The sequence below is a fragment of the Abramis brama genome (genome assembly GCF_963993115.1).
Source record: "Abramis brama genome assembly, chromosome: 19".
NCBI classification, from domain to species: Eukaryota; Metazoa; Chordata; class Actinopteri; order Cypriniformes; family Leuciscidae; genus Abramis; species Abramis brama.
This window is the reverse complement of record NC_139981.1, coordinates 4,281,639-4,295,777: the sequence shown is the minus strand read 5'-3', so window position 1 is coordinate 4,295,777 and position 14,139 is coordinate 4,281,639. Positions and strand designations below refer to the sequence as shown.

The 14,139-nt window shown below is 38.6% G+C and overlaps 1 protein-coding gene across 1 annotated transcript in view; it reads left to right on the top strand.

Moving 5' to 3' along the window:
* Positions 1–14,139, top strand: part of LOC311069463 (collagen alpha-6(VI) chain-like) — a 54,394-nt gene that overhangs the window by 13,496 nt on the left and 26,759 nt on the right. The window contains exons 3-8 of the mRNA XM_084092642.1: positions 19–627; positions 10,258–10,827; positions 11,265–11,834; positions 11,998–12,615; positions 12,721–13,299; positions 13,524–14,075. Coding sequence (XP_083948768.1) covers positions 19–627; positions 10,258–10,827; positions 11,265–11,834; positions 11,998–12,615; positions 12,721–13,299; positions 13,524–14,075 — 3,498 coding nt within the window. The remainder of the gene's footprint in view (positions 1–18; positions 628–10,257; positions 10,828–11,264; positions 11,835–11,997; positions 12,616–12,720; positions 13,300–13,523; positions 14,076–14,139) is intronic.

Sequence of the window (14,139 nt, the reverse complement as noted above, 5' to 3'; positions counted from 1 at the left end):
CTGTTTTCTTTCTCTCAGTCTGTAAACGGGAGACAGTGGCTGACATTGTATTCCTGGTGGATGGCTCTACCAGTATTGGGCTGGACAACTTCCAACAAATCCGTGAATTCCTCTCCTCACTCGTAGATAACTTTGAAGTTGCTCCTGATAGGATCAGGATCGGTCTGGTTCAGTACAGTGACACGCCGCGTACTGAGTTTTTGCTTAACACTTACCAGAACAAAGAGGAAATTCTCAACCACATCCAAAATCTGAATTATAAAACCGGTGGGATGTTTACTGGCCAGGGTTTGGAGTTCATGCTGAACCAACACTTTGCTGTAGAGGCCGGAAGTCGAGCACAGCAGAATGTTCCTCAGATTGCCATTGTTATCACAGATGGTGATTCTCAAGATGAGGTTGAGTCACATGCTCAGAAGCTAAGGCAAAGGGGAATCGAAATATACGCCATAGGTATCAAAGATGCAAATGAGATGTTACTGAGACAGATTGCGAACGAGCCGTATGATCAGCATGTCTACAGCGTATCAGACTTTGCAGCTCTGCAGGGAATCTCCCAGAGGGTAATCCGGGAATTGTGCACCACTGTGGAGGAAACACAAAAAGAGGTCCTCCGGATGTTAAGAGGTAACATTACATTGAAAAACTTCCAATTGAAAACTCTTGAGTCACAGCTTTACTGGACATCTGTGTGAGAACTACTGAGAGATCAGTAGCCAGTAGCAACAAACCCCGTTAAGCTCTTATATTAACTTTGAATGTTAGCTTGACAAAAGCCCCTTTCAAACAGTGCGATGATCCCGGCAAATTGCCGGGAAATTGCCAGAACGCCTCCTGTGTGAACGCAAACACGACCCGGGATTGATGCCGGCATCGATGCCGGGTTGGGGACCTAGTAACATTACCGTGTTCAGTCCCGGAATGCGCGCTGTGTGAACAAAAGCCGTGTCGTAGTGATGACGCTGAAGCCGGGATCGTTCGCCAGCTAGTGAAACAGTACGTAATGCGCAAGTTTATGATCGAATCAGAGAAAAAATGCACAAGCGTGATTTCGCAGCTCATAAGCAAACTTAAGACGCTGCTGAGACATTACAAGCAGAGGTGGGCACAAATACATCAAAAACTATTTTGTTACAAACTACAAATACTGGCTCATGAAATGTAACAAAATAAAATACAAAATACTGATGTGAAAAATGTATTTAAATAAAATACAAGTAATTAGTATTTTGAGAATACTCCCACAATAATCTTAAAGGGTTAGTTCACCCAAAAATGAAAATTCTGACAGTAATTACTCACCCTCATGTTGTTCCAACCCCGTAAGACCTTTGTTCATCTTCGGAACACAAATTAAGATATTTTTGATGAAATCTGAGAGCTGGATCACTCCTCCATAGGCATAAGGCATTATAACTTGCTGGCCCAGAAAATGTATTAAAGCTGCATTATGCAGCTTTGCCGATTTCTTCGCTGTTTTCTCGCTTTTTGCTCGCGGGTTTCTCTATAGAGCTCCCCCTACAGCTTCGGAATAGATATTTGACAACACTGTCGTCAAAATTCGTTGGCTCGTCCCATCTTCTCCCGCTGGTCATGTGCATTTGTTTTCAAAGAGCCATGTCCACTGAGGTATGTATAATACACAGAAGGCTAGCATATAAATGTTTAGATAGTATATGTGTGCAGTGCCTTAAAGCAGTTTGTTACATCGCGAGACCTGATATCACGCGATACCCGCCGGCCCAAAGTTGCAAGGGTGGTTTTTCGTCTCACAGGCGCTCGAGGGGTGCGAGAAGACCACCATTCAACCCGAAAACAGTCATATAACCATTCCAATGACTCCGAAGCTGTTCGGTTAAGATAAAAAAGTTACTTAGTTCACCTTTAAAGACATCGTTAATATAGTCCAAGTGACTCCAGTGGCTCAATCTTAAGTTTATAAAGCAACGAGAATACTTTTTGTGCGCAAAAAAACCCGACTTATTCCACTATTCATTTCCTTCTCTCTGGGCCTCGAGTTATTTCACGTAGTGTAATAGCGCAGCACGTCTGTGTTGCACGTCACACGCATCACACACATGACCAGCGTCGGCCAATAGTGAGCCTACGTGTGACGTGCAACACAGACGCGCTGCGCAGTTATACTACGTGAAAAAACTCGAGGCCCAGAGAGAAGGAAATGAAAAGTGGAATAAAGTCGTTATTTTTGTTGTTTTTTAAGCACAAAAAGTATTCTCGTCGCTTTATAAACTTAAGATTGAGCCACTGGAGTCACTTGGACTATATTAACGATGTCTTTAATACATTTTTTGGGCCAGCATGTCTTAGAAGCCTATGGAGGAGTGATCCAGCTCTCAGATTTAATCAAAAATATCTTAATTTGTGTTCCGAAGATGAACGAAGGTCTTACGGGGTTGGAATAACATGAGGGTGAGTAATTACTGACAGAATTTTCATTTTTGGGTGAACTAACCCTTTAATGCCGTTTTTAAGAGGAGCAGCGCCACTTCTTCTCCTGTGTTCAAAACTCATTCACTTCTTGGAGGGAGCCCGGTCTACAGGGTGTCACGTGATTTTCGTGCATCTAACCTGGACATTGCCATTGCCAACATCAGACCGAAAATATGGCAAAATCGTTTACTATGGTGATAAGCATATGGTGATTTTTGCATATAAGCATATGGTGATATTTGAAATACTCTAAATACACTCCCTCAAAATATTTTGTTACAAACTACATTTTATTTTTTCCACACCTGCAAAATACAAATTACAAAATACACAAAAGCAATTAAATACGTATTTAAAATACATTTAATTGAAATACTGCCCATGTCTGATTACAAGTCACATCGATGTCACTTGTCTTTGCGGGATTTTTACGAGTTGTGTGTGAATGCACTCTCTGATTCCGGAAAATCACTGGCAGTGTGAATGAACCAAAATCAAACGAACCTGGGTCAAATCCCGGGTCACTTTATCTCTGTGCATTTTCCGGAATCTCTGTGTGAAAGGGCTAAAGCCTTGCCTGAGAATTTAAAATAGTTTGAGCCTGAGGGTTAGCTTGAAATCCAAAGGTTATATATTAGGAAGTTTGTAGTTTGAACACTTGGATCAAATCAAAAACATTCCAAGCTAGATTTGACTATTCTGTCAATGTAATTTTGTTTTTTTAGGGGATTTTTGATAATGTCATATGTAAAAGTCTGATCATTTAGAAGGAACTAAAGCATACTAAGTCAGAACAGCCTGTAGAACTGTTGATTTTGTTGCATGTAGCTTGAAAACTGTAAGAGGTGTCATGGATCAGAAGTTTTTCCATTGAGTGTAAGAAATTTTTCTATGGGAAAATCGTGATTACTTAAAGACTGAGCAGCTTGAGTTAGAATAGGTTGACATTTATAAGGCCCTGTTTACACTAGGGGTCGTACAGACTAGTCGACATTAATGCTCTGCCATGGACGCTTTAAAGGAGAACTCCGGTCAATTTTAACATTGAGCTCATTTATTTGTAAATTTGGAGTGCTGTCAATACAGAGAACAACGACAAAAATCGGTGTTGCCTACACCGTGTTATCCTCTTTTTAAAATTTGCACCTTGTTGACTTCAATGGGGCAAGTTTTAAACCTGCTTTTAGCCTCTTAACATCCTTGATGTGTCATTACAAGTGCACAGCCAATGTGAGTGATTCCTTCAGAGTGAACACGGTGAATCTGACTGCAGTAGATGTTAAAGATATGAATAAAAATGATGTTATTTCAGCCAGCGCACATACCTGTATTTACATCCTGTTTTCGGTCGAAGTCCATAGTAATCGATTGTCGAGTTCACGCGCGTGATCATAGGTAACTAAACCTATGCGCGTGAACTCGACAATCGACTACTGTGGACTACGCTGGATAACATGATGTAGGCAACACCGATTTTTGTCGTTGTTCTCTGTATTGACAGCACTCCAAATTTACCAAAAAATGAGCTCAATGTTAAAATTGACCGGAGTTCTCCTTTAAGCTTGACATCAACTAGTCGCTGATCAGGGCCTATAGAGGGCGCAAAAGGATAAGAAATGTTTTAAGTCCGTTCCTTTTCCAAACAGATAAAATGACAAATAAATGCATAATCCGAGAACGCTCCACAAGAAATGTTTGATGCCCATACCATCTGGATGCTCCAAATTGATCGGGTAAATGCACGTTTGAAACACTTATTGTACACTTAAGTTAATCGCCCTGCTGCATTGTAACACACACGTACAGACAGCGCTCACATCACGTGCATATCGCGCACACACAGAAACATTCAGTAATGCAGAAATGTATCTTCAACACTGTTCTGTGATTTATCTATAAAATAGCTTAGAAACGGAAAAGTTCTAACATATATTTCTCAGTAACTAAAACCCACAGCTTCACTATTAGTAGAGAGACGTTGCCAGGTAGAATTAATTCACACGCATTAATTCGCTCTCTCTCTAATGTATTCATATAAATGTCATATTTACTGTGCTACTTTATCTGTATCTGATTTACAACAAGCAGTAATCCGTGAGAAATATAATGACCCAAAGACAAAATAAAAAATAAAAATAAGCTGTTATGGAGCAATATCCTTGTGGGCAGCGCTGTGTCATGCTATAAACGTGCACAAGGCCGCATTCAGTCTCAGCACGAGGTTCAGGCTTATTAATTAATGACATCATCAGCGACTAGTCCATGTCGACTCGACTTTCATTACGTAAATGACGACTTTAAAAATCTGAAGTCGTTCAACGGTCAGGGTATATTCTGGCAAACCGTTTGCCAATCACGTCTAGCAATGGCAAAGCAAACTGTGGTACACGCCATTTACCAACAAGCGATGGGTAATTCGCAAAGCACAATGTTATTTTCTGTTTTCCCAGCACGCTACCATAGAACGGCATAAAGTAAGCGGTTTGAGAAGTAAGAGGCGGGGCACCAGTTAAAAAATTTCAAAGTTAAAGTTCACGCAAACAGGTATTTATAGACAAGGTTTGGTCAAATATTGATTGTTTATAGCTGAATTAGTTATATATACAATTATACACAACCGATTTTATTGGTTTATAGCCTACAGCAATCTTATTGACGTCTGGTACGAGTTTATGAATGATCTATGACGCTGTTTGGCCGTACTACAGAAATATTAAGTGATAACCATGACGATTTCAGTAACAATCAATTGGATAATGTTTTGATGAACTTACGAATCAAGTTAGATGAAGTTACTGTAAAAATGTATTCGTATAGAGCTCAATTCACATCGTTTTCGTTTCAAAGTTTTACAAAAAGTCATATTGTAAGCTTTATTGAGCAGGTTTATGGCTGGACGATATCACGAAATATGTTGCTGATAAATGATACACTGTTTGAGAGTTAGCCTAGTTATAGCCTACTATTAAATTAATTTACCCGATATATCAGTGCCACTTTTAGTGGGCAATGAGCATGACTGCATGAAATTACTGGCATGTCAAAGTCTGATATAGACAATATTTTTCCGCATGCTATGCATGGCTCCGTAATTTTACTTCATTCATGCTTCTTCGTTTTTCCATTAGGATCTGTGAATAAACACAACATCTGGATTTTACACAGATGGCGTAGGCCTAATAATTCACTGTATTTCAGTAAAACATCAGATAAATCCGAAAGTGTGATTTATTTTATTTTAAAGCAAAACCACCGTGACAAATAAGACAATAATAGGCTACCAAATAGAATACAATCCCTGCATGGCCATTGGGTTTTGTGCGTTCAATGGGAATAAAAAACGCGCAGTGCTAAAATGTGAAAATAAATAAAGAATTTTTTTTTTTTTACTAAAACAGATGTTATTATGTCGATCTTTAGCAAATATTATTATGTATACACGTGCTCAAGAGCGTATTTAAGCAATAGGCCCACATGTTCATATCACTTCTCTGCTGGGTATTTTATTATTTTATTATATTATAATTTTACAGATTTACAGCAGTGGTTTTTATGGTTATGCAGCTAGCTATATGTGAGTGTTAATATTTGAAACCATTTTTACATACATTACATACGGAGATTAAAACATGAACACACAATGCGGGGGTGGATAAATAAATAATTGGATTTTTAATATGATGTCACAGTTGTAGGGCCTATGTTAACCGGTTGACACTTATTAGAAAACATGAATCTTTAAAAAACAGGGCTTTACAGAACCAAAACCAATATATAGGCCCTCATATTTTATTAACAGGTAAACAACAAGGAAACATGAGTTCGCCATTAAACATTGTATTTGCACTTTGTACCAAATAATTGGACAACAAATCTCGTTAAAAAATGACAACAAAAAACGGTCGTGCTTTAGAATTTATAATCAGCAGCTTACATTCTTACAGTGAATTATCATCAATTTGCGTAAAATCATCCCGAGTTTGTGCTGATCCACGGATCCTGATAGAAATATGAATAAGCCAAGTGAATGACGCGCTAATGACGCGTGTCTTAAGAATGACGCGTGTCTTAAGTACAATAAAACAATAGTCAATAGATCTTAACTAAAATTACCATGGTAAACAGATAATAATACGATTAAAGTTAGCATTTAATATTTCTTTAATAAGGCCAAATCATTCACAAAATCGAAAAACTCTGCAGGACAGCAGCCCTCCAGAACCGAGTTTGGTGACCCCTGGTCTACTCTTCACCAATAAGATTGCGGTATTATAAACCAATTAAATTGGGGGTGGGCGGAGCGACACGTGTTGACCCGCCCAAATGTGTCGCCCTGCCCCATCGTCCAGACTGCACTCTGGGGTACTTGGTTTATTATGACCATACAGCCCTTTGACTGGATTATTTCTTAAATAATTATATAAATGTATTATTTGACCTACACATTTAGTTACGTTTGCATATGTTTGAAAGTGTATATTCGCTTATTTATCCGATTTAAAGAACTTAAAAAAATGATTTTATGTCATTTTACATGGACAATATAAAAGGTTACTAATGTAACGAGCAGAAATTCTGCACCAGGAACGATATACCTACACACTGTATGCCTACCATATGCAATGTGTAGCCTATAGGCTACTGCAATTTTTTTCGTATTCTCAAAGCTTCTAAGAATACTCTCAGAAAGCTCATAATTTATCTTAAAACTTATACGTAGGAGTCTTCTACGGATCTGAAAGCAACTCCGAGTGAGGAAAAGACAAAAACGTTATAAAAAATATGTGATTTTTGTTATAACTTTATGTCTGATAACTTTCAGTAGGCTGGACCAGAAAAGCACGAACACGTGGATTAAACAAATCACAGTTATTAAAACTATATTGACAGTCAAAAAGTTTTGCTTATAAATGTATGTAAAATAAAGTAATAAAGAACTTGCGATTATTGTAGGCTGCAATAACGCAGCCGGTGTGAAAGCACAATGGGCACACGCGCAGCAAACGCTCTTCCGACGCGCCACAGGCATGCTGTATGAAACCGGCCTTAGAATAATTTTAATGTGGTGGCTATCGGGTGCGGATATCTATAAATCAGAGAAAATTATGTTGCGGGTGGGTGGCGGTGCATTATTAATTAGAAGCAGCCGATTCGGGTGACGTTTAATATGATCCGCGGATCTAATGTATAGCCTCAGTATTAAACGACCAAGCTTTAGATGATTTTTTTCCACAGAAAATGAATGACACAAAACCGTTTAAAACTTAAAAACCATACATATGAAATAATAGCCTACAATAGAATGCGTTATGCAATGATTTAATAAATTCTGTTGGTTGGAAGTCTTATTTCTCTGATGATTGGCTACACTGAATTTCTGATAAATTCTATAGTTCATAAAACGTCTTAAGTGTGGCTTATAGGCTACCCTGTACCATCTGGAAGCCTTACAGCATGGCCACCAGTTTGAGAACCACGATTAGGCTAAAATCTGTGGACTTTACAATTATATTACAAAATGGAGGTGTGAACTTAAAGATATTAAATTCGATATTTTATTAAGATATTACATAAGAATGGGGTTGCTCATGCCAATATCTTATATCGTTGGATTCTTTATTGGATTATAGGCTATTCTATGTTCCAAATATAATTGCTTTCTACTAATTCAGCTATAAACAATCAATATTTGACTAAACCTTGTCTATTAATACCTGTTTGCGTGAACTTTAACTTTGAAATTTTTTAACTGGTGCCCCGCCTCTTACTTCTCAAACCGCTTACTTTATGCCGTTCTATGGTATCGTGCTGGGAAAACAGAAAATAACATTGTGCTTTGCGAATTACCCATCGCTTGTTGGTAAATGGCGTGTACCACAGTTTGCTTTGCCAATTGCTAGACGTGATTGGCAAACGGTTTGCCAGAATATACCCTGACCTTCAACCCCTAGTTTACTCCTGGTATTAAGATGCTTTTTTGTCGATCGGATCACAAGTGGACAACGCTAAATACAGGGGTCTAAAACGTTTTGATCTTGTCCACTTTCAACCACTTCCAGAGGTAGTCGAATGCATTTGACCGGATTGCTATCATAGTATAAACACTCATGTGGTCGAATGCGTTTGAACAGCCACAAAAGACGCCTACTCTCTGTCTACTGACCTAATGAGTAAGCATAGTAAGCTAGAAAGACGGGATTTAAACTTTGTCGGATGAAGACTACGGTGGCCGAGAGAGCTCAACGCGCTGCAACTGAAGAAAACACATGCAAATAGAAAAAATACCCGCAAATTAAGAAAACATCTTCATCAGTTTCACAACACATGTGTGCTCCAAATACTCACAACACAACCAAATACAGAAACGCGCTGCAAAAGATCACAACACAAACAAATACAGAAACGCGCTGCAAATAGGACAGAACACAACGGAAATGTTTCCGGTGAACCCAAATAAGTGACGGACGGACGGCTGGGACGTGCTTATTGCTCGTGAGCATTACTTATGCCCTACTCTCTTAAAAGGGCAGACGGCAGAGCCCTTGAATTGGGCACTTTGGAGGGAGCGGGGCACTTGTGTGCCATGTTGATGAAGGGAGCAACCAGAGAATGTCTAAGCAACGAAAGACAACGTAATTTCCTCATTATTTTCACCTGGGATGTTCCCGTGACAACGCAGCGCGTGTCCATCAGCTGAATAGCTGTTCTTACCAGAAATATAGTATTATTGCTGTTAACATAACTGTTGCAAATAAATATACATTTTATACAACAAAGTTTTTAAAATATGCGTTATATCTGTGTGTGAGTGTCTCAACTTTAAAACTTGCCGTCTCATATTTGGACCCTAGCTGCATTCTAACATTTCTTATGAAACTTATTTTAACATAACATGACAAAATGTGTACAATGTAACTGATGTATAGATTAATGTCTTTCCCTCATGTTCTTTTTCTCTATCTTTATTTATTTATTTATTTTTAGTCTTCAGCTCATTGTTCTTTTTAGTATTCTTATGACATTGAACGTAAATACATTTTGTATATTGTATACAAAGTTGTATGTCATAAACGTGTCATCTCTGTATGTTTTGCAAAAAAAATAAAAAAAAATAAATAAAAGTAGACAGCTGTAAGCACGTCCCAGCCGGGTCCGTCACTTATTGGGTTCCCCGGAAACATTTCCGTTGTGTTCTGTCCTATTTGCAGCGCGTTTCTGTATTTGGTTGTGTTGTGAACTTTTGCAGCGCGTTTCTGTATTTGGTTGTGTTGTGAGTATTTGTAGCACACATGTGTTGTGAAACTGATGAAGATGTTTTCTTAATTTGCAGGTGTTTTTCTATTTGCATGTGTTTTCTTCAGTTGCAGCGCGTTGAGCTCTCTCGGCCACCGTAGAAGACCCAAGTTTGGTCTCAGGATGAAAAACGTACCAAACTCAATGTTCTATATTCTATATATATATATATATATATATATTCACCCTCCCCTCAAAGAATTCTGAGCAGAAGTTGTTGAAAGTGGACAAAAGAGACGGATTAAAACACCAGGTGTAAATGGGAAAGCGTCTCCCTTGTCTACTTGTGATCAACCAAAACGCATCTTAATACCAGGTGCAAACAGGGCCTAAATGTTGTGGAATCTCAAGTTAAAGCAACAAGGCAACATCATGACAGTAGCATGTTCTCAGCAAATACTGATTTCATCCTTAAAATTATATTTCTATTATTATCTTTGTACAAACACAAGAATTAAAAGCAGAATTCAGTGGTCAAAGTTCTAACTAAAACTCTTCCATTTGCTGCTCTAGGCTGCAACGATACTGCTCAGGCAGACATTGTGCTCCTTGTGGACTCTTCTGGTAGCATTGGAGACAATTTTAAAGAAGTGAGGAAGTTCCTCCATGCTTTTGTGGACAGATTTAACCTTAGACCTGACAAGGTTAGAGTGGGACTTGCCCAGTTTAGTGACAGAACATACCAAGAGTTCCTACTTGGAGACTATTTAGATAAGGGAGACCTGCACCAAAAGTTGGATGATCTCATCTACCGTGGAGGAGGCACCAAAACCGGTCAGGCCTTGACTTTCATCCGTGAGAATTACTTCAACCTGGCCAGAAAGAATATCTCTGGCATTGCCATAGTCATCACAGATGGGGAATCAAGTGATGCTGTAGATGAACCTGCCCAGAGACTACGAAATATGGGAGTTGCCATCTTTGTCATCAGGGTGGGAACAGGCAACATGGAAAAGCTGCGCACCATTGCTAATTACCCACATGAAGAGTTCTTATTCAGTATTAACAGTTATCAAGAACTGCAAGGTCTTCAAGAGAGTCTGCGCAACAAAGTGTGCTTTACTGTGGGCGTCCAGTCAGAAGGTAACATTTTACCTTGTATGCTTTCCCATTTGTGTTTATACAGTGGGATTGTTGAATATAAAAATCCTTAAAATGAATACAAACAAAACCAAAACTTTCCATAAATGTACACTGTAAAAATATATGTTCATGATTTGTTATCACAACATTTTTTATTTAGTCAAATCAAATTAGATAATTTATGTGGTTCAGATAACATAATATTTTTAGTTTATGTTGATTAAACCAATCTCCTTCATTGTATCAACTCAAATTTTTCATTTTAATAAACTTAAAATTGAGGCAACCAGGTTACTTACTTTTTTAAGTTGAACCAACAATCATTTTTTACAGTGCACATGCTTTGAGTCCCATCATACTGTTAATCTGCTGTTGTCTGCACCCTAGTGTTTAAATTGTTTAGATATAAATAATTTATTTGTTTCCATTCTCTTCAGCTTTTTTGAAAAAATATGCTGATATCTTCATACTGGTTGATAGTTCAGCATCTAGACAAGAGCAGCCAATAATAAGGACTTTGCTCTATAGACTGGTCAACCAGCTCGACATGGGAAAGAATGCTAATCGTGTCGGCCTGGCTCAGTTTAGCGAAAATGTCAAAGAGGAATTCCTGCTTAATACTGACAAGACCAAGAGTGAGATTGGGATAATGATGCGCAACCTTCAGCTAAGGCCTACAGGGAAGCGTAGAATTGGCCATGCAATTGAATATGCTCGCACAAATTTCTTAAATAGCGCTGCTGGAAGCCGTATATCTGAAGGATTTAAGCAGTTCCTGTTAGTCATTGCAGCTGGAGTATCTGATGATGGTGTCATCCAAGCATCCCGTAAAATTAATAAAGAAGCAGTGACGGTTCTTGCTGTTGGCTTAAACAACGCTGATTCGTATGAGATGAAGGACATCTCTAGTCAACAGCACAGCTACAAGTTAGTAGGCAACATTCAACCAGTGCTACAGAAACTTAAGTCTGCCATTGACACATGGGAGGACGCTGCTGTCACAGAGGGTGAGTGTGTGCATAATCTTATATTCTTTCAATAAAATTCATAGTGTTATTAAACTTTTTCTGCCTTGGTTTGGGTTTTAATTATGACTGGATTTGAAAAACTATTATGTATTACATAATCCAAAAGACTTTGGTTTTGTAAAGTTCTTGTGTCTTTTGACAGAGTGCAAGTCTGACGTGGTGGCAGATATCGCTTTTATTGTTGATCAGTCCAGCAGTATCAGATCCAAAAACTTCCAACTTGTGCGCAACTTTCTCGAGAGCACCATCAGAGGTCTCGACATGGGCAAGGGAAAAATACAGGTAGCTTTGATCCTCTATAGCGACGTCCCTCGAGCTGATGTGTACTTGAACACCTTCGCTGATAAGGCTGACATCCTGCGCTACATCAGTAGCATGGCATATGGTCGTGGTAAAACATACACCGGAGCTGCTCTGAAGTTTGCCAAAGAGCATGTGTTTACCAAAGCAAGAGGTAGCAGAAAAGATCGGCATGTTCAGCAGGTTGCTGTTGTTATCACCGATGGAAAGTCCACAGATGACGCGGCCAGTGCTGCAGCAGATTTACGGCGATCAGGCGTCACTGTATTCGCACTTGGTATTAAAGACGCAAAAGAGGATGACATGAGAGAGATTGCATCCTACCCACCAAACAAGTTTGTGTTAAATGTGGAACGCTTTGATCAACTAAATTCCCTTGCGAAGATTTTAACCAAAACACTTTGCAATGAAATCACAGATGCCATCATACCTAAAATCCCATTTGACACAATATTAAAAGGTTTGCACAATATTTTTAATCCTTTTCTTTTTTTTTACTAGCACAATGTTCAACCTGTTTCACAATTCCAATTTCATAATGGAATACTCTTTCACTACTTTGTAGGTTGCAAGCAAACAGTCAAAGCTGACATATACTTCCTTGTGGATGAATCAGGAAGTATATCCTATACAGACTTTGAAGATATGAAGAAATTCATTAGTAAATGGCTTGATGTGTTTGAGATTGGGAGTAACAATGTGCGCTTTGGAGTAGTGAAGTTTGCAAGCCATGCAACCACAGTTTTCCGATTACACGACTATAGCACAAAAGCTGGTGTGAAAAAGGCAGTGAAGGATCTCGTTATGAATGGAGGGGGCACCAGGACTGATCTGGGGTTAAGAGAAATGATACCGCTATTCAAAGAAGCTGAAACAACACGTATCGAAAATGTTCGTAAGCTGCTGATTGTAATCACAGATGGCAAATCAGCAGGGACAATAGAGCCGGTAGATGTTCCTGCTAACATACTGAGAACAGAACAGGATGTCACCATTTATGCTATTGGTGTGAAAAATGCATCTGAGCCCGAGCTCATTTTGATATCTGGCAATGAAAAAAAAAAAAGAATGTATTATGTCAAAAACTATGATCTTCTCAAGGATATTAAGAAAGACATCCTTATAGAAATATGTTCCCCTGAAGGTAAGAAATTCAATTTATGGCATATGTTTATATGGTATGTTTGCACTGTTACTTGATTTGCACAATATTATGTTTGCACCGTTATTTGATTTTCACAATTTTTTATTAAATTTGGTGATACAATAATAACGATGCGTGCCTATAAATGACTGCCAGTGTCCGATTGTTGTTTCAAGATTCTTTTCACAGAATGAGTGTTCACTTTATAAATTTCTTGTTTTTAGGTTGTGAAGGTCTTGTTGCAGATGTTGTCTTCCTGATTGAGGGATCAGAAAGTGTTAGCACTGAATGCTTTGAAAACATCAAGGAAATAATGCAGTCTGTGATAGAAAAGTTTGCGATTGGACCAAACAAGGAGCGTGTTGCAGTTGTTCAGTATGGCACAAACACAGAAGAGGAGTTTTCCTTGGATACATTTGATGATAAAGCTAGTTTATTACAGGGAATTAGAAACATCAAACAGAAGAATGGAAGAACTTACACTGGAAAAGCACTTACAGAAGTATTGCAATCTTTTGTCAAGACTAAAGAAGACCGCTCCAGTGCCTTGAAGTTCTTGATAGTTCTTACAGATGGAGATAGTAGGGATGATGTAAAAGAACCTGCGAAATTCCTGAGAGACAATTCCATCAACATTTATGCCGTTGGTATGAGACATGCAAACAGATCTCAGATTCATGCCATTGCTGGATACCGTGACCGTGTGTTCTTTGAAGACACAGTTCCTACCATGAAAGAATTAGGTGGTGAGGTTCTTTTCAAGATCTGTAACAAAGGTATGTAAACAAAATCTGAGATTTTTGAAAGAGATCACATTATGTCGGTAACCTCTTTTAGTTG